The sequence below is a fragment of the Sinocyclocheilus rhinocerous genome, unplaced genomic scaffold, assembly GCF_001515625.1.
Source record: "Sinocyclocheilus rhinocerous isolate Xijiao unplaced genomic scaffold, SAMN03320098_v1.1 scaffold66, whole genome shotgun sequence".
Taxonomy (NCBI): domain Eukaryota; kingdom Metazoa; phylum Chordata; class Actinopteri; order Cypriniformes; family Cyprinidae; genus Sinocyclocheilus; species Sinocyclocheilus rhinocerous.
This window is the reverse complement of record NW_015662934.1, coordinates 924,393-948,193: the sequence shown is the minus strand read 5'-3', so window position 1 is coordinate 948,193 and position 23,801 is coordinate 924,393. Positions and strand designations below refer to the sequence as shown.

The window sequence follows — 23,801 nt, the reverse complement described above, 5'->3', positions numbered from 1 at the left end:
GTAAAGTTCCTACTGTTAATATATATAAACTTAATTTTTGATTAGTAATATAAATTGCTAAGAACTTCATTTGGACAACTTTAAAGGCGATTTTCTCTCATTTTTTTTTTTTGCACCCTCAGATTCCAGATTTTCAAATAGTTGCATCTCGGCCAAATATTGACATATCCTAACAAAACATACATCAGTGGAAAGCTTGTTTATTCAACTTTCAGAAGATGTATAAATCTCAATTTCAAAATGTTGACTGGTTTTGTGGTCCAAAATTATAAAACTGACCAATTTGATGAGAAATATTTTATTCAGGAACCAAGACAGCACCATTGGAAGACAAGAACTCATCGTCAGCATGACCCAATGAATACTGAAGAATCAAGACTTCACCATTGGAAGGTCAGGACGCAACGTCAGTATGACCCAATTAATATTCATCTAAACCTTTGCCATAGTAGGACTTGCAATTTCATTGACAGAAGGTCGAAAATCATAGTGAAAAAACGGACTGGAATCTACATTGTAGCTGGATCAGCCATACATTCTAAAAATAACCTGAGCAGGGTCCGTTGCCAATAGGAAGTATAGACCAATAATGCGTCAAATTATTTGAATCTTTAAGGACTACTACTACATCCTTTTTAAAAGATGATAAGGCTTAATTACATTTTAAACTGCTAAATAAAACATCATCTTGTTAATTTCCATTTACAGCTAAATACAGCCTAGGGTATTGCTTTCAGCTGAATTCATGTGCATTAATGAATTAAATATTAATGAGGCGATTCTTGATTCCATATGAGATTGATACAAATAATTTTAACCAAGGCAAAATGTAGAATGACCTTTATTAATATCATATCAAACATTACTAATTCAGTGCTTAATTTCATTAGTTGATGCACCTTCAAACACTAAAACATGACATTTTACTGACCTGTTCAACATTATACAATGTAAATAACTTTATAATACAATTATAGTGTTTCCATAGTATTGTTCAAAGCACCCGTTTCTGACTCAAAGAATCAATTTCTCACACCTTTGGGTTGCGCAGACTATAGATGAGATTTAAACGAGAGCAGATTGAGATGATAGGATTATGGGCTAAAAAGGTGAAGTGTATTTTATACCTTATTAAAGAATTAAGTCGTTTACAGGATGTGAAAACAGTGCTGGTTTACCTTTGCAAACAATTGCATAACACAAACACTGTAAAACATCAGGCTTGCATTTAAGGCTGTATATGAGAACAACTGAGACAACTGACTCTTAGCAATACTCACCAACCTTAGCTTGCAATTATTGTAGTTCACCATCAGACAATATATGGCCCACATAACATCAGTAAGAACACCTACAAGGTAACCTTGCTCCAAGCTAAATCCATGTTAATTAATTTACACGGTGATACAGGTAATGGTAGCAGGTGATGGTAACACATTCACCAGTACCTATATGTTATAGAAACATTTGGAACAGTCCTGTTTACTTACATCAATGTGTCATTGTGTAACCCAGTGGGTTTGGAGTGAAGGCTAAATTGGAAACAGGAATATTCACAAATAAAGATGTTTTCATTGTTCATACACAACCAATTATAAAGAGAGCTCAGTGTGTGTCCATGTAAAATTCTTTAGAAATGTGTAGCAAACAGCAGTATGCCGACAGTTCTTGTGTACACTCAAAACCTTAGTATGGAAGTACAAGAGAGGGCAAAGGGTGGAATATTTTGGAGCGTGTCAGTGTGTGGAGAAACAGAAACCCATCCACTGAAAGCACCTCTTTAAATCAGCTCTTACTCCACGACAGCCACCACATGTTTCTCCTTTTCTGTCAGCAGAGGAACAGATCCCGGCTTGCTGTGTTTGTGGACGTTTTGTTCCCTAAAAAACACACACAGAGAAGCACAGACAATCAGAATGCTAAACAAACTTGAACATGGATTCATTTCATTTTGCTGCCAGTACAAAAGAGCCAAAAGGCACAAGATACAATGAGATTTAAAGTTGAAATGTGTCATTTTCCCCAAGCTTTTTCAAAGAAGTCTGATGTTGTTATGGTATGCAACACAAGGTTTCCAGGTGCTGCAAATTAATGAATTTTGGGACTTTAATTGATGGACTAGAGTTGTGCGGATTGCATGTGGAATATTGTGATGTTTTTATCAGCTGTTTAGATTCTCATTCTGACGGCACCCATTCACTTCAGAGGAGCCATTAGTGAACAAGTGATGTAATGCTAAATTTCTCCAAATCTCTTCAGCAAATTGCCATTTTTGGGTTAACTATTCCTTTAACATTGGTGAAGGGAACTTACTTCCTGCGCCGGGCTTCCTTCATTTCCCGCAGCTCTCTCTTCTGCTTCAGGACATCTCTGGGCAGGTGGCGGTGACGGGCGATGCGTTTCACCTGTGGATGGTGCTGAAATTTCTCTATCAGCTTCTTGTTATAGTTTGCAGCAGCTTTTTCTCAAGCTGAGAGCTGTGAACAATGAGATTTGTGTCTTTGGTCATGACAGCATACATGCATACACCATGCAACAGCAGAAAAGATTTTGCTATGGGTAGAACCTGCTTTCAAACTGTATTAATGTACGCATTTCTTATGAATGCACTTCATAAACACAACAATGGCAGCACAGACATGCAACATCCTGAGAAGTCTTTTTAATTCGGCAATCAACATAAAACCACATTTTTCAGTAGAAGAAACACAGCAACGTGCTCCTCATCTATCTCTCTATAATAAAATTTCTTCAGCTACCCGGCTTCAGCACGTCTCACTGCACACCCCTCCGAGGGCTTTTATTCTAATTAAAAGCAATGATTTTCTCAAATTCAATTTGTTTAGGGCAATCAAATAGCTGCTGATGCCATCAGAGCGCTCGGGAGGAAAATCGGAAGGCCTGTTAACTCTTATTTACGAATTTCTTGACATCGTTCACATGAGGGGGAAAAATGAACATGACTCTGCTGTTTCCATGGAGACATCCCATAATAGAGCTGTTGGGTTTGTAGTCCTGCCCAGAAGCGAATTAGCATATCAGCCATGGGATCGTTTAGGAATTTCAAATATAATTGTAGAATAACCTTTTACTGATTTATTAGTAAAATAGGTATTACTTGAAGAGACATTCACACCTTGTTTTACAAGATAAATTATACGCATTCAAACCTTTTACATCTGTTATGTTTCTAAAATTGCTAACAAGTTGCAACATAGGAACTACAACTACCATACTTATGCAGCAACTTATTTTTCTTTTACTGTACTAACTGTTATCGTAACCTGTGTTAATTGAAATAAAGCTGAAATAGAATAAAATAAATATCAGATGGAAAAACTACACAAAAATGAAAACTTTTAAATAAGCAGAGGTATTGGAATTACTAAATGAAAACTAAAATAAAAAGATAACTTTACAAATATATATAAAAAAACTAATAAAAATGGCAAAAGCACATTAAATGTAAAAAAATATATATATATAAAAGCTCAAAATATTGAAAACTAAAATATTATATAAATATTACTAAAATAACAGTTAATGACATGTTTTTCACATTACAGTAAGAATTTAGGTGAGAAATGTGTTTTATTGTCATGCAAACAACGTCACAATAATCTTAATGGTCTTAAAAACAGGCTTTATGGTGGTCAGATAGAAATTAATCTTTTCCAATAAGTTTAAGTTGATTTTTAACTTTTATGGGCATTTTACCTTTACAATGCCATTTTTCTATAAGTGTGCATTATTCATAATAATATAGTAAAATGGGCACTCGGTCAGATGGCAAAGAAAAACCAAACCAAACTGAAGCCAGTCTCCTTAAGGACTAAAGAGCTTCTCCAGACAGCAGACTCTTGATTCAGCATCTGCCCCTTTAATTAAATACTCTCATGTGCCTGATAGTTTAATGTCTTCATTATTTTTCTGCTTTAAGTGATTGGCCGATTCAAACTGCTGATAACTGCAGTGAATGTCTGATCTCTTTAAGTGAAAAGCATCAGAATAAATCTCTCTCTTAAAGTCCAGCAGGAGCCAAAAACTTGCCAACGATGGGCCGCATGAGGGAGTCAGATGCACTAGAGCTGATACAAATTGATGGGGAGAAGAAACTACCATCTACCTGGAGCGGAACCAACCTCTGCCTCAGCAGAACAAAAAGCTTTCTTTCCACGTGTATATACACATCAAGTATACTTAAAGGGCACATATTTACTGTTTTGCAACAATTACTTTCCCCCTGACTAAAATTGACACTCCTTAATATGTAGGTCTTATTTTTTTAACAACTTTCAAGATCAGATATCATGATAAAACTGAAAAATATTTTAGCCAAACAGTCCAGTCCTAAAGAGAAAGGAAAGAATGAAATCGCATCATATGACCCCTTTAATATATAGGTCTTATTTTTTAACAACTTTCAAGATCAGATATCATGATAAAACTGAAAAATATTTTAGCCAAACAGTCCAGTCCTAATCTATACTATTTTTTTGAGTGAGAGCAAAATTATCTGAGCCGTTCTTTATCCCTATATAAACTACAAAAGTGCTTCAATCTTTAAAAACATCTATGGACATGTGCGGATTTCCTTGTAAGCGAACTTCACTTTATGAAATAGGTGTAGGCACTTTGGGGCACTCTATTACAAGAGTTGCTTTGACAAGAGACATAAAACTCTAGAGCTTTTTCCTGGCCAGGTTTCAGACCGTGGCAACACTGCCATAGAAGTGCTTAATGAAAGTGATTTGTGAGTGTAATTCATTTTAAGTGCTTTGTGGGGTGGCCACGGGGCCAAATACAGCCCTTATTAACCACCTGAGTGCATCTGCAACAAGTGAATACCCTTAAAAAGCTCTGCAATCAGGTATAAAACCTGGAGTCATTGAGTTAAAACTCTTTCTGGTTGACTTAGACATGAAATGGGATCATGCACTCACCAGTCCAAGCTTCTCCGAGGCGTTGGCCTTCCATAGCCGAATGCTCATCTCGTCGGAGGACATATTTGTTATCAGCAGACCATCTCACACAGATGACATGCTGCATACGTTTGGTGTGGTACACCTCCCTGAGGATTGTGGGAAATCAAAAGAAAAGAAAATCTCTGTGTTTGTGAACTTGTAGCAATAAAAAAGAAAAGAAAAGATATACATATATATATATATATATATATATGTGTGTGTGTGTGTGCGTGTGTGCATATATAGGGCAAAAACAAAAGTGTTGCGTTTATAATTTTGTTCAGTGTATATACATGCATATGTAAGCGATAATGCATGGCTACCTGTGCATTAAACGATTTTAATGCACAACGTGAAGGCAAAGAGGTTATTTCGTCAGTTACGGCTCGTTAACTTTTCGCATTTCGCCCACTTCAAATCAGACATATGAAATGTGCGGTAAGATCACATTTATTTGAATTAATTAATTATAACATTTACTTGAAATAATTAGCAATCGAGAGAGAGAGAGAGAGGTGACCTACCTGTTTGTGTGAACTACCTGCATCTGCACATCTCTCTCAAACAATGAAGCTGTGAGTTTAATTACTCCAAAAACAGCGATTTTACCACCTAGTTGCTGAGAAATATCAAGTAGCAATCCAGTATCTAAGCTATTTTATTAATAAAATAAAACATTCTGTGTGTGTGTTTGCGTGCATCAGTGAAAGAAGCGCATTAATATAGAACAGTGATTAAACTGACTTGGAATTACATGTGCATTAAACGGTAATGCATAGTGGTTTTAATGCTTTGAGTGGATAACAATGGGAAACATAATAATGTTATTGAATAATTAGGGTAATACATTTTTTATTTATTATTATTATTAAATTTTAATTATAATTTTTAATTGTAATTTGTTTAAATTAGCATTTATTTTTATATCCTCAATATAAAAAAATCAAAGCACCAAATTTTGAGCACCAAATCAGAATATTAGAATCATTTCTGAAAGATCATGTGACAATGAAGACTAGAGTAATGATGCTGATAACAGCTTTGGATCACAGGAATAAATTACACTTTAACTTGTATTCAAATAGAAAACACTTATTTTAAATTGTAATAGTATTTCACAATATTACTGTTTTTACTGTATTTTTGATCAAATAAATGCAGCCTCGGTGGGCGTAAGGGACTTCTTTAAAAAACATTTATAAAAATGGGTACACTTTAAGTTGTCCTTGTTACAGTGTAATTATACATTTAAGTACTGAATAATATTAACACGTACTTACTATATAGGGTTAGGATTAGGTTTTGGCTTAGGGTTACTTGCATGTAATCATGCATAATTCATTGTTATTATAATAATAAGTACATGTAACGTGTGACAAGGACACCTTAAAATAAAGTGGTACCAAAAAATCTTAATTATTTCAAACTTTTGGCCAGCAGTATGTGTTTTTGAAAGAATTCCCTTGGTTACCAAGGCTGTAAATATCTCTCGCTCTCTCTCTCTCTCTATAGGGGGAGAGAGAGAGAGAGAGAGAGGAGGGAAAGTGCTCCTTGGCCTTTCCACATCACACTCACCTGCTGTGGCCTTTGTCTTTCGGAAAGATTCGGACTGTTTTGTCAAAGCTGGCGGATACAAACTCCCTTCCTGTAAGTGAATAATCCACATCCAGGACAGCGGATACATGATCCATGTGCACATTCACAGGAACATCCAGATTCCTTATATCGCAAGTATAAAGGCTGTAGAAGAAACAGATTATATGATTTCATATGATTTATTTACTCTCATTTTATTTTTCATGTAAAGGTTTAGGCTAAAATGAACTCACTTAGTTATAGTCTTCATTGGCGCAGGTAAAATAATATGCTTCCATTGGGTTCCAGCAAAGCGTATTGCTTCTCAACTGCATGATAACCTGAAACACAGTGTAATTTCATTATAGTCATAATAAATGGCACTATTCAGCAATGGGGGCGAAAAAGTAAAAATACTGCAGACCTTTCTAAGTGGTGCAGATTCTCTGGTGTCATACAAGACGATACTTCTGTTTGATGCTAATCTGTGTAAAACTTTTAACTTTATACATTTTTCTGTATTGCTTTATTGCATTTAAATGTTCAGTTATTTTTGTTATAAGAAAAAAGTCATTAAACCTGTTATACTGTATTATGACAGCACTTTTTTTTTTAAACTTAATTTCAATATCGTGATAATACCGTATACCGTAATAAAAGCATGAGAAATTAATCGCAACATGAAAATTTGATACCGGCATATCCCTACCGTTAAATTAAAGGAATGTGTGACTTTTGGTTTCTAGAAGTAATCTATTACTCCCATGAACCACATGGATGGTAAAAACCTCCAAATTTTGCCTCATAAAACAAAATGCTTGAAAACAGTGCTGTATTATGGTCATACCCAAAAACCCCATGGTGGTCACCGCTGCGCTGGCTTTGACATATTTTAATTATTGTAAAGCTGCTTTAAAGCAATGCATATTATGAAAAGATCAGCTGAAGTAAACTGAAATTAAATGAGATTGAATTCGATCACCTCCACAGGGTTGTAGGGGACGCAGCTGAAGCTGTCCACACCCCAGCTGAAGGAGCGGATGGGACTGCTTCTCTGCTCATCCCAGATATCCACCACTTGCCCGCAGGTCACGAACGTGCCCTCCCTCTGGTGGTGGTCAATGCCAGTGAACACCGCCTGCAAGACACATCAGGCCTCTTACAAACCGAAAACCTTACAGAACCCTAAAAGTGTGTGCATATTTATAAATATGACTAAATATAATTTAGTGGATTAAATTGTGAAACATACCCTAATTATTGACTAACAGTATTACTTGGTTTTTATTTGTATTTGTTGTAGTTTTAATATATTTAGATTAGCATCTGATTTTTATTGTATCTTCAATATAAAATGGTGCTTTTTCTATAATAATCCAGATTTTTTTTAATTATAATTTTTCATTTTAGTTCAGTAAATTTGTGAAATGCTATTAGAATTAAAAAAGTTATCAATTTGTGTTTTCTATTCGAATATATTTTAAAATGCTGAATTATTCTGCTGAATAATCAGCAGCCATAGCTCCAGTCTTTAGTGTCACATGATCCTTCAGAAATCAATATAATATGCCTATTTGCTCCTCAAAAAAACATTTCTTATCAATGCTGAAAAGATACAGAAAAAGAAAGAAAGAAATTAATGTTTCTATTCAGCAAAGAAGCATTAAAGACATTTATAATGTTACAAAAGGTTTCTATTTCAAATAAACACTGTTCTTTTGACCGTTTTATTCATTAAAGATATATCCTGGATATTTATTATGGTTTCCACAAATATATTAAGCAGGAAAACCATTTTCAATACTGATAATACTAAGAGTGATTATCAATAACTTAGCACCAATAATAATTGATAATAACTGAGCTTCAAATCAGCATATTAGAATGATTTCTGAAGGGTCATGTGACAATGAAGACTGTTATTTTAAATTATAATAACATTCCATAATATTATTAAATTACAATATAAATTTATTTTTGGTCAAATAAACGCAGCCATTTCTGCATTTTATAATAATATATATAATCTGTGTAAGATAAAACTGTACCTTGCCCAGGCTCCTCCCGAACTCCATATCCCGGTGCCTCCATGTTCCACTGTTTGATGGTCTTGTCATCTCCTACCTGTTGCACGACATGAAGATTTCACAGAATCACATAACTGCACACTTACTAACTGGATTGTCTTCATCTATATCAAGGAAGAATATGGAATATGCAGGATTAAAATACCGTGAAAAAGGAAGTGCCACAAAAGCGGGAACAGATTCCTCGCACATATCCTTCATGAGCCTGAACTGTCCTCAAACACTCCCGCTTAGGAAGGTTCCACACTTTCACCTGTAAGAATCACGAATCCACGCATTCATCCATACTAAATCTAGAAGGCCATTTGCACACTCCTTTGACATATTGGGAAAAATAACTGCAAAACGGAAGTTCATTAACTGTGTCCTTTGTCTTATTGTTTACAGTATTGTTGTATGTTGGGTGTGCATGTTGTTCTTATATGTAAACATAACAGTGACTGCGCATGCTCAATACAAGAGCCTAAATGAGCTCCTAAAAGAGCCATGATACTCAAACAGCATGGTAAAGGCTTTAAAGTGTTACCTCCCCATCGCAGGCACCAGAGATGATTGTTGACAGGCTTTTGGCGTGTTTGGTGATGCAGCTGATGCCATCTCTGTGTCCATCTAAGTTAGTGAAGCTACAAAGGGTTTGGCAAACACCCTCTCCAGTTTAGTGGCATTTAGGGCCCTGGTGTATTCTCTGGGCACTTCAAAAGGATGCAGGGTCGGGTCATAATTCCTTGGCACTAGATAGGGAACACATTACAGTTGCTATACATCAGAAGGAGAAGGAGCGATTATTATTCTTTACTTTACTTTACTTTACTTTTAGTCATTTAGCAGACGCTTTTATCCAAAGCGACTTACAAATAAGAAAAAGTAATTAAAACTAAAAGCTAAAACTCTATAAATACTATATATATACACACATTTAAGAAAATAAAAGAAATTAAATTATTCGTGTACTGTTACTTAACAATTTTCATTTTCACAGAAGTTAATGTATTTACTTATATAATATTTTATACAATATATTTAAATGTTTAACAGAAGTATATATTTATTGTTTTTGAAAGCGAAATCAAGCTCTGTAAGAACCTCTAAAATGAGTAATTTCTGACGTCTAAGAATAAAATTAACGTATTATATATTTTATTCAATGAATTAAAATACTATTTTTTTCTCAATATCCTGGTGTAAAAATTATTCGTTTGTTCACGCTAGAGCCGTAGAGACGGCTACTGGTTCACGCAAACGGCGTTGTCACGTGGTGCCTGATACTTTTCTCAGCGTTGTAACAGGATGGATATACACACATTTAAGAAAATAAAAGAAATTAAATTATTCGTGTACTGTTACTTAACAATTTTCATTTTCACAGAAGTTAATGTATTTACTTATATAATATTTTATACAATATATTTAAATGTTTAACAGAAGTATATATTTATTGTTTTTGAAAGCGAAATCAAGCTCTGTAAGAACCTCTAAAATGAGTAATTTCTGACGTCTAAGAATAAAATTAACGTATTATATATTTTATTCAATGAATTAAAATACAAATTTTTTCTCAATATCCTGGTGTAAAAATTATTCCGTTTGTTCACGCTAGAGCCGTAGAGAGACGGCTACTGGTTCACGCAAACGGCGTTGTCACGTGGTGCCTGATACTTTTCTCAGCGTTGTAACAGGATGGACCAATCACAGACGTTGCTGGAGATATAACCGTTTTAAAAATGTGGTTCTTACAAGACTAGTTTAATTTTTGTGTAGCAGATTTAAATCGCGATAAACGATTGTTCTTCTTTGCATACAAATGTCTCTAATAAGGCAAAAATCGGATGCTGCTCAAAGAAAGACAGACTGGGCTTTTTTGAGACACAATACGCCCCCTAGAGCCATAAAAGTTTATTGCTCAGTGGATTCAGTAGCGCTGTCTTCCAATGATAGGATATTGCGTTTTTAAATACGAACGAATAAACGAAATTGTTGCTTTTTTTTAAATTGGATTTCTTCACATTTCTGTCATTGCTGTGGCGATCACGTGTTACACTGTGTTTCATGAGTGTGTGTCTGTGTGAGGAGAGCAGTAGTGAGTCACGCGCGTGTTTTTAACATGATGGAGATTCTGGGCAGCACTTTTGATGATTCTGTGTTCGAGGAATCAAGGAACAGAGTCTCCGGTGCTCTTCCCGCATACGAGCCCAAACTCTGCGAACCTCTGGTGGGTAGTATCACACTCAACACTTACCACAAACTACCGATACCATGGTACGGAAATGGCACGTATATTTACTCAGTATTTACATACCTAACGTTACTTTCACTTCAAAGAAAAGCATATGGCATTACTACGTTAGTGATGGCAGCAGATGCTAATACCATAATACTTCTTAGTGTAACAGTATTTACTTGAGAATACAGTGTATGTTTTAGTCAGTGATATTTGATCACTTTGTAATCATAAATTATGTAGTTAACATACTATATACTTAGGTTATAATTATATATAATTGATGATAATTAAATGTCTTATAACGTATAATTATGTTTCTGCCCGGTTCACACGGTGTGAAAATGACATTTATAATAACTGAATGAATGAATAAATAAATAAAATCCTTCACCAACAAACAACTTAAGTGCCTTTTAAAGAATTAAATAACCAAGAATTACAGTGGTGGCCAAAATTATTAGAACACTAGTATTTTCACCAGCTAAAGATGGTTTTAAGTCAGTTATTTACATCTTTTGCTGTAGTGTGTCAGTAGGCATTATCAGTTTATATTTCCAAATATTCATTTTGCTCCGTCTCCAAGATGCTTCAATAACCTACCTGCTTGGAAAACTATGCGCAAGTGCACCTCGGGCAAAAGCTGCTTTAAACGCAAAGGATGGTAGGTTTCTTGAAGCATCTTGGAGACGTTGCCACAGTTACACTGGATTGAGTCTGTCTCAGTTTGTTCTGTTTCTTCATGTCATTCCAGACAGACTGGATGATGATCAGATCAGATCTCTGTGTGGAGCACTGGCTGTAGTCAGACAAAAAATTCACAGGATTATTACAATTAATGGCCAAATGAATGCTTTGGAAATGTAAACTGATATTTCCTACTGACACACTACAGCAAAAGACAGAAATAGCTGACTTAAAACCTTTTTTAGCAGGTGAAAATACTAGTGTTCTAATAATTTTGGCCACCACTGTAAATAAATAACGTCTTCTGGCATGTCATATTTTTCCTTTGTTTTATTCTATCTAGTGGTTTTGTGAAGATGGAAATGTTGAGGACCCATTAGAAGAACAAAAAACCCTGAAGTTTCGAGGAGATCTGGCCTACAGGAGGAAACAGTTTCAGGTATAAAGAGCTGAATTCACCATTATTTCTCACTGTTATCTGATTCATAAGCTGATTTGTGAGTTATGTCAATGACAGGCAGCTCTGGATGAGTATAGATTCTGCCTCTCTCTCATACCTGCTGGAAACATATCGGTGAAGAGAGATGTGCTGGAAGGGATCGCACGATGCTGCTGTCACCTGGGCAAAAAAGAAGAGGCTCTAAATGCCTGTGAGAAACTGGTAAATATAGTAAATTACTAACTCCAACAACTTGTATGTATGCTTTTGCTGAGGTACTGGTTTATTGACAGAGGACAGAAGTATCCAACACCTGCCACCTCACCTGTGTCCTTCAGCTGGAGCTGAGTGTTCATGAACACTGCAGAGATCTGACAAACAGCATCTCCAGCCTGCAGCAGCTGTGCTGTCTTCATCCCTACCATCCCTGGTACTGGCTGAATCTGGCCATGAGCTTTCAGAGGCTCCTGGAGTCTGATGGCTGTCCAGACAGATGCTGCACTGAGGAAGAACACGACCAGCAGCAGGGGACAAGTAACATTTTACAATTAAAGACCATCATGTGCTTGATAAGAACAAGGTATGTCAGCCACAAGAGCCACTAGCTGTTTATTTATCGACTTTAACATTAACAGATGAATTCAGCGCTGGGTTTGTTCATCTTGTTTGTTCATTTTTTCAGGTTGCTAATTGAAATCCTGCAGATTCAGCAGTTCTCATTCGTGCTGGAGAACAGCCAGAGGGCCTTACAAGACATTGAGGAAGCTCTGCATGTTCTACAGCCAACAGAAAAAATGCTTCAGACAGTCTCCGAGGTCAGACAATATTATATATGGAAAAAAACAAAAACAACGGCCAACAGAAAAAATGCTTCAGACAGTCTCTGAGGTCAGACAATATTATATATGGGGAAAAAAATAAATAAAAAAATATATATACTGTATATATCATGAGATTAATTCACTATTACCATAAAGCCAATTATTTCATAATGTACTGTCTTTATAATTTAAGGATTTTAAGTGTCACTCAAAAGGGGGTCATCAGCACCAAAAAGCTTTAAAAACCCCTCACTTTTATTGATCTTTCAATTAAGAACTGTTTGTGTAATCAGTATTTAAAGGAATAGTTCACCCAAAATGGAAAATTCTGTAATCATTTACTCTGATGTCATTGCAAACTCAGAAGACTTGTAAAATAGTGTCTACACAATTTTTGTCTTTTTGAAGCTTGCTAGAAAGTCATACAGGTTTGAAACCCGTATGAGGGTGAGAAAATACATTTTTGGATTGAGTATTCCTTTGCAATGTGAATTCAACTCATTGTTGTGCATCAAAGAAAGCTAGTTTATTCTCTAAATGTATACATAACAGAATTGCAGATCTCTTACACAACTCTCCCAAACATTTGTAATGAACATTCATGGTCTCACATTAGAAACTGATTTCTTTTATTCTGATCTAGGTGATGGCAGAAGACCTCAATCCAGAGAAGATGAGAGAGGAAAACCAAGATGGAGAGAGTTTATCAGGACTTTATATTAAAGAATTTGATGACAGGTGGTGGAACAAACTCCGCACTAAAATGCAGGAGGATACTCTTTATCTTTATCCATGCACAGATCTCTGGAGGAGACAAAAATGTACTTTTATAAATTAATGTGGATCTCTTATTGGTGCTTTTACTGTCACATAGCAGAATAAAGTTGAATGTGTTAAAATAAATAAAGTTTCTACATCTACTAATACAATCTACCAACTAAAGCATTAAAATAACCTGCTCTAGCACCAGTGGGAAGTTGCAGGAACACCTCTGTTGATGTGATTGCCCTGTATTGGGCGCCAAGGTTGGCTCCTCGTATTATAATCTTTGAAAAGAGGGGGCTGATAAGCAATGGGGTGATGGATCGTGTTCCTCCGTGGAAGCCATTGAGACCTTTGCGGTCCAGTGGTGACGTTTGGATAGCTGGTTTGTCTGACCAGGGCAGGAGCTGTCGGGAAACTCGGGTTCCTGGGTTTACGAGGTTTCTGTTGTAGGTGGTCGGGAGTGTTTCCAGCAATTCCTGCCGGGCGCATTGGGATCTGGAGTTTCTCAAAGGGTAGGCAGAGATCACCAAGATCTGATGTGTGGCAGGTAAATCCTGGGATAGGTTTAGAAATTGCATAGAGTCTGCGAAACTCCAGGTCGAAAGGTTTAACCCCGCTGCCTTTGAAGAGTACGGCCAAGCTTCTGTGAACCTGCCAGGACAGCCAGGTGAGACTGCGACAGAGTGAAAGAGTCATCATGGAATAAGTCACAACAAGCAGGTAAAGTTTCTGCATCGCTAGCAGCAACAAATGAAAGAGCGATGTGCTTTAGCGGCCCAGATGGACCAGCTAATGCTGAAGAAATTAAACATTTCACCGTTAAAATTGTAAAGAGGTGATACTGAAAAGAAAGAAACTAATGAAAATACTGATTTCTATCAAAACCAGGATTTTAGGTTAAAATTGATAACTTGTATCTTTAATCTTAAATTTCGCAAAAAATGAATGTCCTCAAAGATGAAGTTTCAGATGGTACCTGTAAGAGCCGACCAGCACTTTTGTGCAGTCCACAATGATGAATTTCTCTTTCATCTGTCCAGTGAACTTTCTGCCCGATTTGGCACAGTATGTTTCACCTTGAACACTACGAATGGACATTCTCTGTATGAAGAGAAAGATAAACAAGCACATTGTCAATAAAGAATTCATCCACGTTTTTCATTTCGTAATATAATTGAACTAAATAAAAAAAGCATGTTACATATTGAAATTACATTTATTATATAAACCAACGGTGTCTATTAAATGTAAATCTGAGGTCTGCAATCCCTAAATATCTTTTGCCAGCAGCAACACATTTCATGTATTGTAAGTAAGGTCAGTTAAAAGAATAGTATAACTTACAGTAAGATGAGACTTGTTGATTTTTAAATTTTCACACATGTCCTGAAACAGCTGTAAATTGGTGTGGTCCAGAAGGAGATAGACGGACACATTGCGCTTTCTTATCACCTCCAGTATGTCACAGAAAATCTCCACATCGCTGAATGTGTCCATAACTATCGCCAAAACCTTTGATGAGTGTAATTTAGGCAAAAGTTACATTAAAAATTGTTTTAGACCACTGCACATTCAAAAATGTCAGGCATTTTCCATAAATAGAGTACAAAATAGGACCTGAAAATTTGACCTTTTTTTTTTTTTCTTTTTCATTTTCAACAAAGGAGGTGCTTAAGCTTTAGAAAATATCAGCTTCAGAATTTCAGGGGCTTAACTGAACAAACAAACGAACAAATAAAGTTTGAATTTGTTTCATTTTTTTCAACCATGTTATCAAAACTTTGGACAAATACATTTTAAAAGTCTTAGTTGTGTTTGTAGAGCAACCAATTTCTAAAAACAAAACAGAAATAATTACTTTTTTCACCCCAAGTTAAATTATAATTGAACTGAACTGAGCTGGATAATGACACTATTGCACTCAGCATTGTAAAAAAAAAAAAAAACTGGGATTTACTTGGAAAATTTTCACAAATAATTACAAAGCAACATAACACATTGGTAACACATTGAACAAATTATATGTGAAATTTGACTTAATAAAAATAAATTATTATGCCAGAAAATAGTTTGATGGCAAACATGTTTAATTTGTGCCACTAATACTTAAAAGGGTCATATGATGCTATTTTAAAGATCATTATTTTGTGTATTCGGGTGTAACAGAATATGTTGACATGCTTTAATGTAAAAAAAAGGCAACAAATCGACCTTCCTTTAGCAACTTCCCCTGAAAATTAGTTGGCAACACTGGTCGGAAATGTAACAATCGCAGCTTCAGCTTTCAACATAAAAAAGACAGTACATAATGTCCTTAGTTTTTTCATCAGTTCAAGCCCGAAAGTGGAATAGAGTCGCGTGACAGACACAGTGATGATACTCATATGTATTTGCAGTACACAAGCCGCGCGATTAAGAAAGCTGACTCCACTGTGACGTGACCCTGTCTCTCTCTCTCACGCACTCACACACACACACATGACGCGATACTCTACACGGTGCAAAACTCTGCATTTGAACAGTCAATAGCAAATACTTAAATTATTAAGAAAACATACTTACAGTAGCTGATTCAGAATAAGCGCCAGATTGTCATAGCAAAGTCGGATTTGACCCTTTTTTTTATAGAAATAGCCTTTGCACAGCCAGCTTTGTAGCCTACTCTCATAGGTTCACAAAACTGTCGTCCATAAAATGCGTTGCCCAAATTCGAACATCTGGGTTGTGCTGTTCTGTTGTAAATAAATCTTAACCAATGATTCCTAATTGCATCTACTTTCTGAAAGCCAAATAAAGTGCTTTTGCTATCGCACAGAAACACACAGCGTCTCCCTGACATGGCTGCATCAACACTACTGCTGTTCCTGAAACCACGCCTTCTTTCTTTGCATGAACATTTGGGTGGTATTACGCAAATATTTCCACATCGTGACGTAGAGATGTGGGGGCGTGTTTGAATGAGGCGTTTTAGCCCGGTCTGGATCAGCCTTCTCTGTTAGATAGAATAAATCCTTTTGTGGGAGACTTTGAGCTTTGTAACTCTGCAGATCTTATACATGCACAAATAGCTACATAACACACTAAAAAAAAGGAAAAATAGAAATCGCATCATATGACCCCTTTAAAAAAAAAGTTGTACACCTAAGTGTACCGTATTCATGGAAAGTGCTGTTTGTAATTGCAGCATACATCTTCCTTGCATCACAAAAGTGATATTCGAAAAAATAATGGCAGTACACAATTCAAAAATGTTACTAACAAATGACAGGTTCTTACTTTAGTTGCTTGCCTGATGAGTTCCCGCAGCAGGTCTTTCATGGAAAATGATTTCATTGAGTGGAAGAACACTTCCACACTGGGAATCCCTTGCAGATGGTAACTCCAGTCAGCCACCGGCCAGCCGTAGTCAAGAACTGGAGGCTCACTCTCTGTGACCGCAGGAAAGTATGTCTCAGAAGAAACTGCTGGAGAACCGGACATCTCTTCATCCCTGTCTGTCTCTTCATTGTCAGTGAGAGGCTTTTTAATGTTGTTTAAGATGTATGTTTTCTCCTCCGCTGACAGAAAGTTTGCTTCATTCTCTTTGTTCAGCACTTCCTGGTATCCATCAATCCCTCTATCCAAGAGAGCATCCATAGCCAGTCGTGTGCTCTCGTTGTAACTCAGATCTACTGAAGACACCATAGTGTTTGGGTTTCTCATCTCCTGAACTCTTCTTCTCATTTTTCCTATCAGCTTTGGCATCAAGTAACACTGCACTGACAATCCATTACTTACAAGGTTCATGTTGTTTGGATACAAGTCCTCAGCTGACAGATGACTGGTTGACTCTTGCTCATTCAGCTTTCATATTTAGTCGTCTTTCACGCTTAAAGCCAAATGATTATCCATACAAACATGGTGTGGTGCTACAGTTAACGTCCCCAAGGTGATCATCATCAAATGCTAACAAATAATGCTGCGAGATATTCATGCACCATGCATCTTTTCATCAGCAGTGCAAGCGTTTCATGGCACACTGAGCATTTCTGAACCAATTTGTCAAGTTTTCATGATGGGTGAGTTGAAAATTGAATGTTAGTGCTGCCCTATGGCTCTGGTGAAAGTAGTTTGTGGCTCCTCCTCGCACTAAGAGGAGTACCTAGCGTTCACAGACGGATTCACCCCCAGGCATCGGTGGGTGGGGTCCTGTGGTTAGCAGGTGAGGTGTTGAGTGAATAATGAGACTGAAGCTCCCACGTTTTCCATCACAGAAATGAAATGGCGTGAGTGGCAGGGATGAAGATGTGGACGTCAGATTCATTTCACTCATGCATCACTAGGAACCAATAGACCTGTTCCTGTGTCCTGACACACCTGCTTAATGTAAGCTCTTAATGGCTTTGTAGACTACATGTGGTAGTGAAAGTTTTTGTTATTTGGTAATTTAATAAGTCATAATAAACCTCAAACCCCAAGTATAAACCTAAGCATACATTTTCCCACACCATTTGTGCTACATACATAATTGATACACCAAGCCATGCAGCTTATTGAAGAAAGAGGCATTATTATTTTTCTAAGTGACCAGATATGCGGTTGAAATGAAATATAAAACAGACAAAACAGACCCGAATATCATAGAGACTTTTGATTTTGGCCAATAAACAACCACCCAGATCACCCTAGCAACCACAAACAGTAGCAACTCATTAAAAAACTCGACTGCACAACAACAATCTAGCAACCACCCATAACACCCTAACATTGTGGTGGCAGGTTTTGCATGGGCAAACACCACTTATTGCATCAGAAAATGTAAATATCAAGTTGAAATTATTGGCTTATGCAACACATGAAAATATGGATATTGTCAACCAGTATCATAAACAGAGAAGACGAAATACCATACACTATCATAGCTTGCAACGAGTTACAATATTTAGACTTTCACCTAATTGCATTAAAGGGGTCATATGATAGCACTTTATTTGACCTTCCGAAAGTAGATGCAATGAGGAATGTAGAGTATCCTGTCGTGTGTGTGTGTGTTCGTGAGAGAGAGACAGGGTCACATCACAGTGGAGTCAGCTTTCTTAATCGCGGCTTGTGTACTGCAAATACATACGAGCATCATCACTGTGTCTGTTTCCCTTTCGGGCTTGAACTGATGGTAAAACTAAGCACATTATTGTACTGTCTTTACATTTATGATGAAAGCTGAAGCTCGCGATTACGGAAAGGGGCGTTACATTTCCGACGCGTGCTTGTGGTGTTCGGCCAATCACAATGCACTGGGTCAGCTGGCCAATCAGAGCAGACTGTGCTTGTCGGAAGGAGGGGCTTTGTAGAAAACGACATGTTTAAGAGAGGCGGGGCATGGAGGAACTACAATAATGTACAGTATTTCTCTGCTGGAGACCCAGTTTACCCAAGACTTCTTCAGCCCATTGCCTCACCTCCACAATGGACTGTTCCTCAATCAAGTCTGCCATGGAAAGCACCAGGTAACATTCTTTCCCTAGGGATGATGCTTGCTGCAACAACTGTATGGCTCCCAATCTAAGCCTCAAAGGAGACACCAGTATGTATACATCACACAAAGAGAGTGCAGATGTTATGCGTTGAGCTTCAGAAGAGCTGGATGCAGAGGACAGGCTGCCAAGATCACCTATTTTTCCAAGCCCAGGAAGGTCCCAAAGGCGGACATTGGGGGAGGCGTAGGGATACTTCACAGACTCTTTGGTTGTTTCAATGACACCGGTTGAGGAAGCTTGCTCATCACCTTTCTCCAGGCCCAAGAGGGCATTGACCACTTGTGGTGTTCGGCCAATCACAATGCACTGGATCAGCTGGCTAATCAGAGCAGACTGCGCTTGTCAAAGGAGGGGCTTTGTAGAAAACGACATGTTTAAGAGAGGCGGGGCATGGAGGAACTACAATAATGTACAGTATTTGAAAAATAATGTGTTTTTTTTAAACATTAAAGCATGTCAACATATTCTGTTACACCAAATACACAAAATAATGATCTTTAAAATAGCATCATATGACCCCTTTAAATGTTGCATGTTTTGCAAATATGGCAGCATGCAGGATTTTGTTCAAAATAAAAAAAGTTAAATGAGTAAATGTAATTAAATTTAGTGTCTAAATAAAATGATTCAGGAAGATACGGTTAGACTGAAAATTTAAAAAGTGAAAAATAATAATAAATGCACATGCAAGGCTTTAGTCACTCGCTAATACATTGCATCTGACTAGGGTGGTTCTCATATAGGGATGAAATATGTTTGGAGAGTGATGAGTAGTTAAACAAACAGAAATCCCTCCCTAAAAAAACTTGATTGTGAGAAAATACCTTTTATAATTCTTGAAAGACTTAACTATTTACATAAATTTGCAAGAATCTGATCTTTTCCAGAAAACATCTCCATCCAGTTGCTTTGCTGCATATCTGGCAAGAGCGACTTTCTCATGACTTGGAAAGGCTGCATTCAACGTCTCCTTTAGCTTGGGTAAGTCCAAGGTTTCTGGATGGTGAGCAGACACCAGAAATAAACTCTGCTGGAGACCCAGTTTACCCAAGACTTCTTCAGCCCATTGCCTCACCTCCACAATGGACTGTTCCTCAATCAAGTCTGCCATGGAAAGCACCAGGTAACATTCTTTCCCTAGGGATGATGCTTGCTGCAACAACTGTATGGCTCCCAATCTAAGCCTCAAAGGAGACACCAGTATGTATACATCACACAAAGAGAGTGCAGATGTTATGCGTTGAGCTTCAGAAGAGCTGGATGCAGAGGACAGGCTGCCAAGATCACCTATTTTTCCAAGCCCAGGAAGGTCCCAAAGGCGGACATTGGGGGAGGCGTAGGGATACTTCACAGACTCTTTGGTTGTTTCAATGACACCGGTTGAGGAAGCTTGCTCATCACCTTTCTCCAGGCCCAAGAGGGCATTGACCAAGCTGGAGCTGCCACAGCCCGTCTCACCCAGCACACCGATATCCAGCCGGAAGTGATCGAGAGCTGCAAGGATGGCCTGAAGCTTGGAAGGATTGTCTGTGAGATCTCTCGGCTGCGAGAGCTTGGTGATCTGATGAAGATCATCCTGGTTTATCTTCTTGGACCGCAAAGCAGTAGAGACCACAAACCTGTGAAGCAAATATAGCGAATTTGTTAGATAAATCTAGATGCTGTAAGAAATTATAGTCTGCCTGACCCATAAAACTTCATGAACAATGGATTTTCGTGATAGTTCATGCTAGTTTTTTATGCCAGTTAGTGCTTGTTAACAACAAGTCTATAAGCTAGTGGACCAACATAGATTTCCTAATGAGAAAAATAACTAGCTAGTTAAGTTAATCAGCCTAGTAGGGACACAAGCGCACTGGCATCCCATGTTGGGGACCAATGTCCAAAACACAACATGGTGTCCAACAACTGAACCCTGATTTTGCAGGGCTATGCATGCTTCTGGGTCAACATCCTTGTTGGTCCTAGAACATCATTACTAACTAATCAGATTTTGGGGTTAGGTTTAGGGCTAACATTAGGGTTAAGGGATTTCTTATCAACCTATCTTTTCCTGCTAGTATAAGGGTTAGATCAGAGTTGTTCAATCCTGCTTTTGAAAGGCCACTGTCCTGCAGAATTTAGTCTCCATCCTAACTAAACAAAATTAAACCAGCTAACCAAGGTCTTCAGGACCTCTTCTAGAAATGTTCAGGCAGGTTTATTGGAGCAGGTTGCAGCTAATCTCTGCAGGACATTGGCCAGGAGCAGGACTGGACACCCCTGGGTTAGGTTATGGTTAGGTTTGGGTTAATGGTAGGGATTGGATTAGAATATTTTTTTTTGACAGTACAGTTGTTGCAGGATCTTGAACACCATTATTATCAGCCCCCAGACGTTTGCCTCTAGTTTAAGGGTTAGGTTAGTTTAGGTTTAGTCTCAGACTCAGACATCATTCCCACAGACAGTTGACTGAACATCTGATGCATATGACACACAAAATTGGATATGCTTCAGGAGTTTCGAAGTCGTCATCGGATTGGTTGAATTATACAGGATTTCCGGGAGAGGATGCGTTCTTTAATATTCCTGGAAACAAAGATGCCATGATGCCAAACCCCCTTTAATGGAAGAAGAAAGCCATCATGTTTACAACTGGGACAATGAGCTCTTGTCATGATCAACTAAACACTGGGTTTTCAAAAGTATGTGAAATATGTAAAGTTTGTAGCATAGACTCTTTAAAATACGTTCAAGAGTTTTACACACTGGTCTGTTATTGCGGGGACATTTCCATGCCCCTAAACATAATGCGGCATAAAATGAAATGTGATTGGTTGTTTTACATGTCAGTCATATGGCCTCTTGGACGGTCCTCGGCCATTCAAAGCGGCCAAGGTTCCCAGACCTGCTGCCATCAGTCTGAAGGTCTGGCTACATGAGACTAGTTTAGGTTAGGTTTTGGATTAGGGGTAGGGACTGGGTTAGAACTTTTTTTTTTACAGGCTTGTTGTTCCAGGACCTTGTACACTATCACTATGAACCCATTTTTTGCCTCTAGTTTAAGGGTAATGTTATGGTTTGGTTTGGATTACATATACAGATTGGGTTAGAACTTGACCAACAAACATGTTGACCCCAGAACTCCCGACATGTGTAACCAGCCATAGTTGTTATTTCAGTGAGGTTCAAATGGAAATCAAGTCTGTGTCACAAGGTAATATCAAGCATTTCAAAACACAATGGAGTTGACTTACTGTGTGTCATCAGTCAGTAATTTAGGAATCCGAAGTTCCTTTGTAATCGCCACCAGAAACTGACTAAAAGCCTTCTTCCGAAGCTCAGGCAGGGCTTCAGCAAGCACCTTGGTGATATCCTTCATCTTCACTAACTCTGGATCTTGGGAAGCATTTGAAGGATTCTGGCTGTCTGCTTCTGAATCAGCCGTCTCTCCAAATACTTCTTTACTTCTCTTCTGCAGCTCCAGCTTGCGAGCTCTCATTCGTTCCCAGGCGCAGGTCATGCACGGCCCTGTAGGCTTCTCCTCGACCACGTCCCAGTCCCGCTCAGCTTGAACCAGAAAAAAAGGCTGATCTCTGCCATGCAATTCCATTTTGAGCCACATGTGGTCCTCCTTGTGTTGTTCTGTAGTGAGAACCACCAGAACGTCATAGCATGTGGAGTCATACTGCTGGTTGGTCTGGTTCATGATGGAATTTGAAGTCGGATGGCCCTGCACGGTCCACACACGAACATTTGGGATTTGACGGTGTAAAATCACAGAGTCAAAATCAGGAACACCACTCCCTATATATTCTGCATGCTCTGCTATCCGAACATGTTTCCTACTACTGCGGCGGTGATTAGTATTTAACTTAGACTTTATACTGTGTTCCTCATCTGCACTTCCATCTTCTTCACAGTCTTCTGATTCTTCTTCCTCATCTGTTTCTTCCTCCTCATCACCTTCATCATCAGTTTCCCATTCCTCCTCTTCTATTTCCTCACCCGGCCCACAGATTGCAGAAGCCAGCTGAGCATTAGCCTCCGGTGTTCCTCCGGTCACAGCTATATCTAAAGGGAAACGTTCAAACAGTTGTAGAGCAGTCACCAGCCTGTTTTCAAATCCAGGTGCCCTGATGGAAAACCTCCAAGGGGCAAGCATACATTTCACTTTTTCGTCCGAAAGTTTTTCTTCCATCTTCAGCTGTACCCTGAAACGAACAAAAAAAAAAATTTAATAATATAGCTTACACTAGCTACCTACTGCTAACACCAATGGTATACAGGCCTAATGACTGAATTTGACAGTGTTCACAGATAAAATATGGTCAACAGAACATGATACAATAATCAACTTTCACCGTTTCTGAACAACAAATAAGCTGCAAAAGTGCGTCCTCCGTCCTTAAGTTCTCCTGAACGAGTGTGTTTGCGGGACAGTCAGCTGTGCTAAAGTCAACACTTTGTTTGACAAGGTTTCCAGATGACATTGTAAACAGTTCGCAGGGCGTTTTAAGTTTGTTAAGCATCATGGTGTACTTAATTCCATTTAACCCATTTATCTCCACAGTTCTTCTTTTAAATAAATTACTCCATTTGTGAAATTCTAATGGAATTTTGTTTGAAAACTAGCATAAAGAAGAGTTTCAGGAGAGGAAGAATTCACATCCACACCACAAGTTTTTATAACTGTACATATTATATTTCACAACCAAATTTAAATATTAACTGTACACTCTAAAAAATG

General features: G+C 37.8%; 3 protein-coding genes and 1 pseudogene across 3 annotated transcripts; 1 reads left to right on the top strand and 3 right to left on the bottom strand.

Annotated features, from left to right (window-relative positions):
* Positions 1 to 840: 840 nt before the first annotated feature.
* On the bottom strand, positions 841 to 9,373 carry LOC107728454 (DDB1- and CUL4-associated factor 13-like; annotated as a pseudogene).
* Positions 9,374 to 10,547: 1,174 nt separating this feature from the next.
* LOC107728463 (uncharacterized protein C8orf76 homolog) lies at positions 10,548 to 13,724 on the top strand. Its single transcript, XM_016538626.1, has 6 exons — positions 10,548 to 10,835; positions 11,875 to 11,970; positions 12,049 to 12,192; positions 12,264 to 12,550; positions 12,653 to 12,785; positions 13,435 to 13,724. The coding sequence occupies exons 1-6, from the start codon at positions 10,728 to 10,730 to the stop codon at positions 13,627 to 13,629; spliced, it is 963 nt and encodes a 320-aa protein (XP_016394112.1). The 5' UTR covers positions 10,548 to 10,727; the 3' UTR covers positions 13,630 to 13,724.
* A 10-nt stretch (positions 13,725 to 13,734) lies between these two features.
* On the bottom strand, positions 13,735 to 17,579 carry LOC107728462 (protein FAM83A-like). The gene is made up of 4 exons (XM_016538625.1): positions 16,833 to 17,579; positions 14,901 to 15,068; positions 14,533 to 14,657; positions 13,735 to 14,229 (listed from the first exon to the last, which is right to left on the bottom strand). The coding sequence occupies exons 1-4, from the start codon at positions 17,340 to 17,342 to the stop codon at positions 13,752 to 13,754; spliced, it is 1,281 nt and encodes a 426-aa protein (XP_016394111.1). The 5' UTR covers positions 17,343 to 17,579; the 3' UTR covers positions 13,735 to 13,751.
* A 2,346-nt stretch (positions 17,580 to 19,925) lies between these two features.
* Positions 19,926 to 23,252, bottom strand: LOC107728471 (uncharacterized). The gene is made up of 2 exons (XM_016538634.1): positions 22,309 to 23,252; positions 19,926 to 20,691 (listed from the first exon to the last, which is right to left on the bottom strand). Exons 1-2 carry the CDS (start codon positions 23,250 to 23,252, stop codon positions 19,926 to 19,928), a joined length of 1,710 nt encoding a protein of 569 aa, XP_016394120.1.
* Positions 23,253 to 23,801: the final 549 nt, after the last annotated feature.

Coding starts and splice junctions, on each gene's coding strand:
- LOC107728462 (XM_016538625.1), bottom strand. CDS start 17,342: ATGAACCTTGTAAGTAATGGATTGTCAGTGCAGTGTTACTTGATGCCA. Junction 14,658..14,900: donor TCAACAAGTCTCATCTTACT/GTAAGTTATACT, acceptor CTCTTCATACAG/AGAATGTCCATTCGTAGTGT. Junction 14,230..14,532: donor GTGCTGGTCGGCTCTTACAG/GTACCATCTGAA, acceptor ACTCTGTCGCAG/TCTCACCTGGCTGTCCTGGC.
- LOC107728463 (XM_016538626.1), top strand. CDS start 10,728: ATGATGGAGATTCTGGGCAGCACTTTTGATGATTCTGTGTTCGAGGAA. Junction 10,836..11,874: donor CCAAACTCTGCGAACCTCTG/GTGGGTAGTATC, acceptor TATTCTATCTAG/TGGTTTTGTGAAGATGGAAA. Junction 12,786..13,434: donor TGCTTCAGACAGTCTCCGAG/GTCAGACAATAT, acceptor ATTCTGATCTAG/GTGATGGCAGAAGACCTCAA.
- LOC107728471 (XM_016538634.1), bottom strand. CDS start 23,252: ATGGAAGAAAAACTTTCGGACGAAAAAGTGAAATGTATGCTTGCCCCT. Junction 20,692..22,308: donor TTACTGACTGATGACACACA/GTAAGTCAACTC, acceptor TTTGCTTCACAG/GTTTGTGGTCTCTACTGCTT.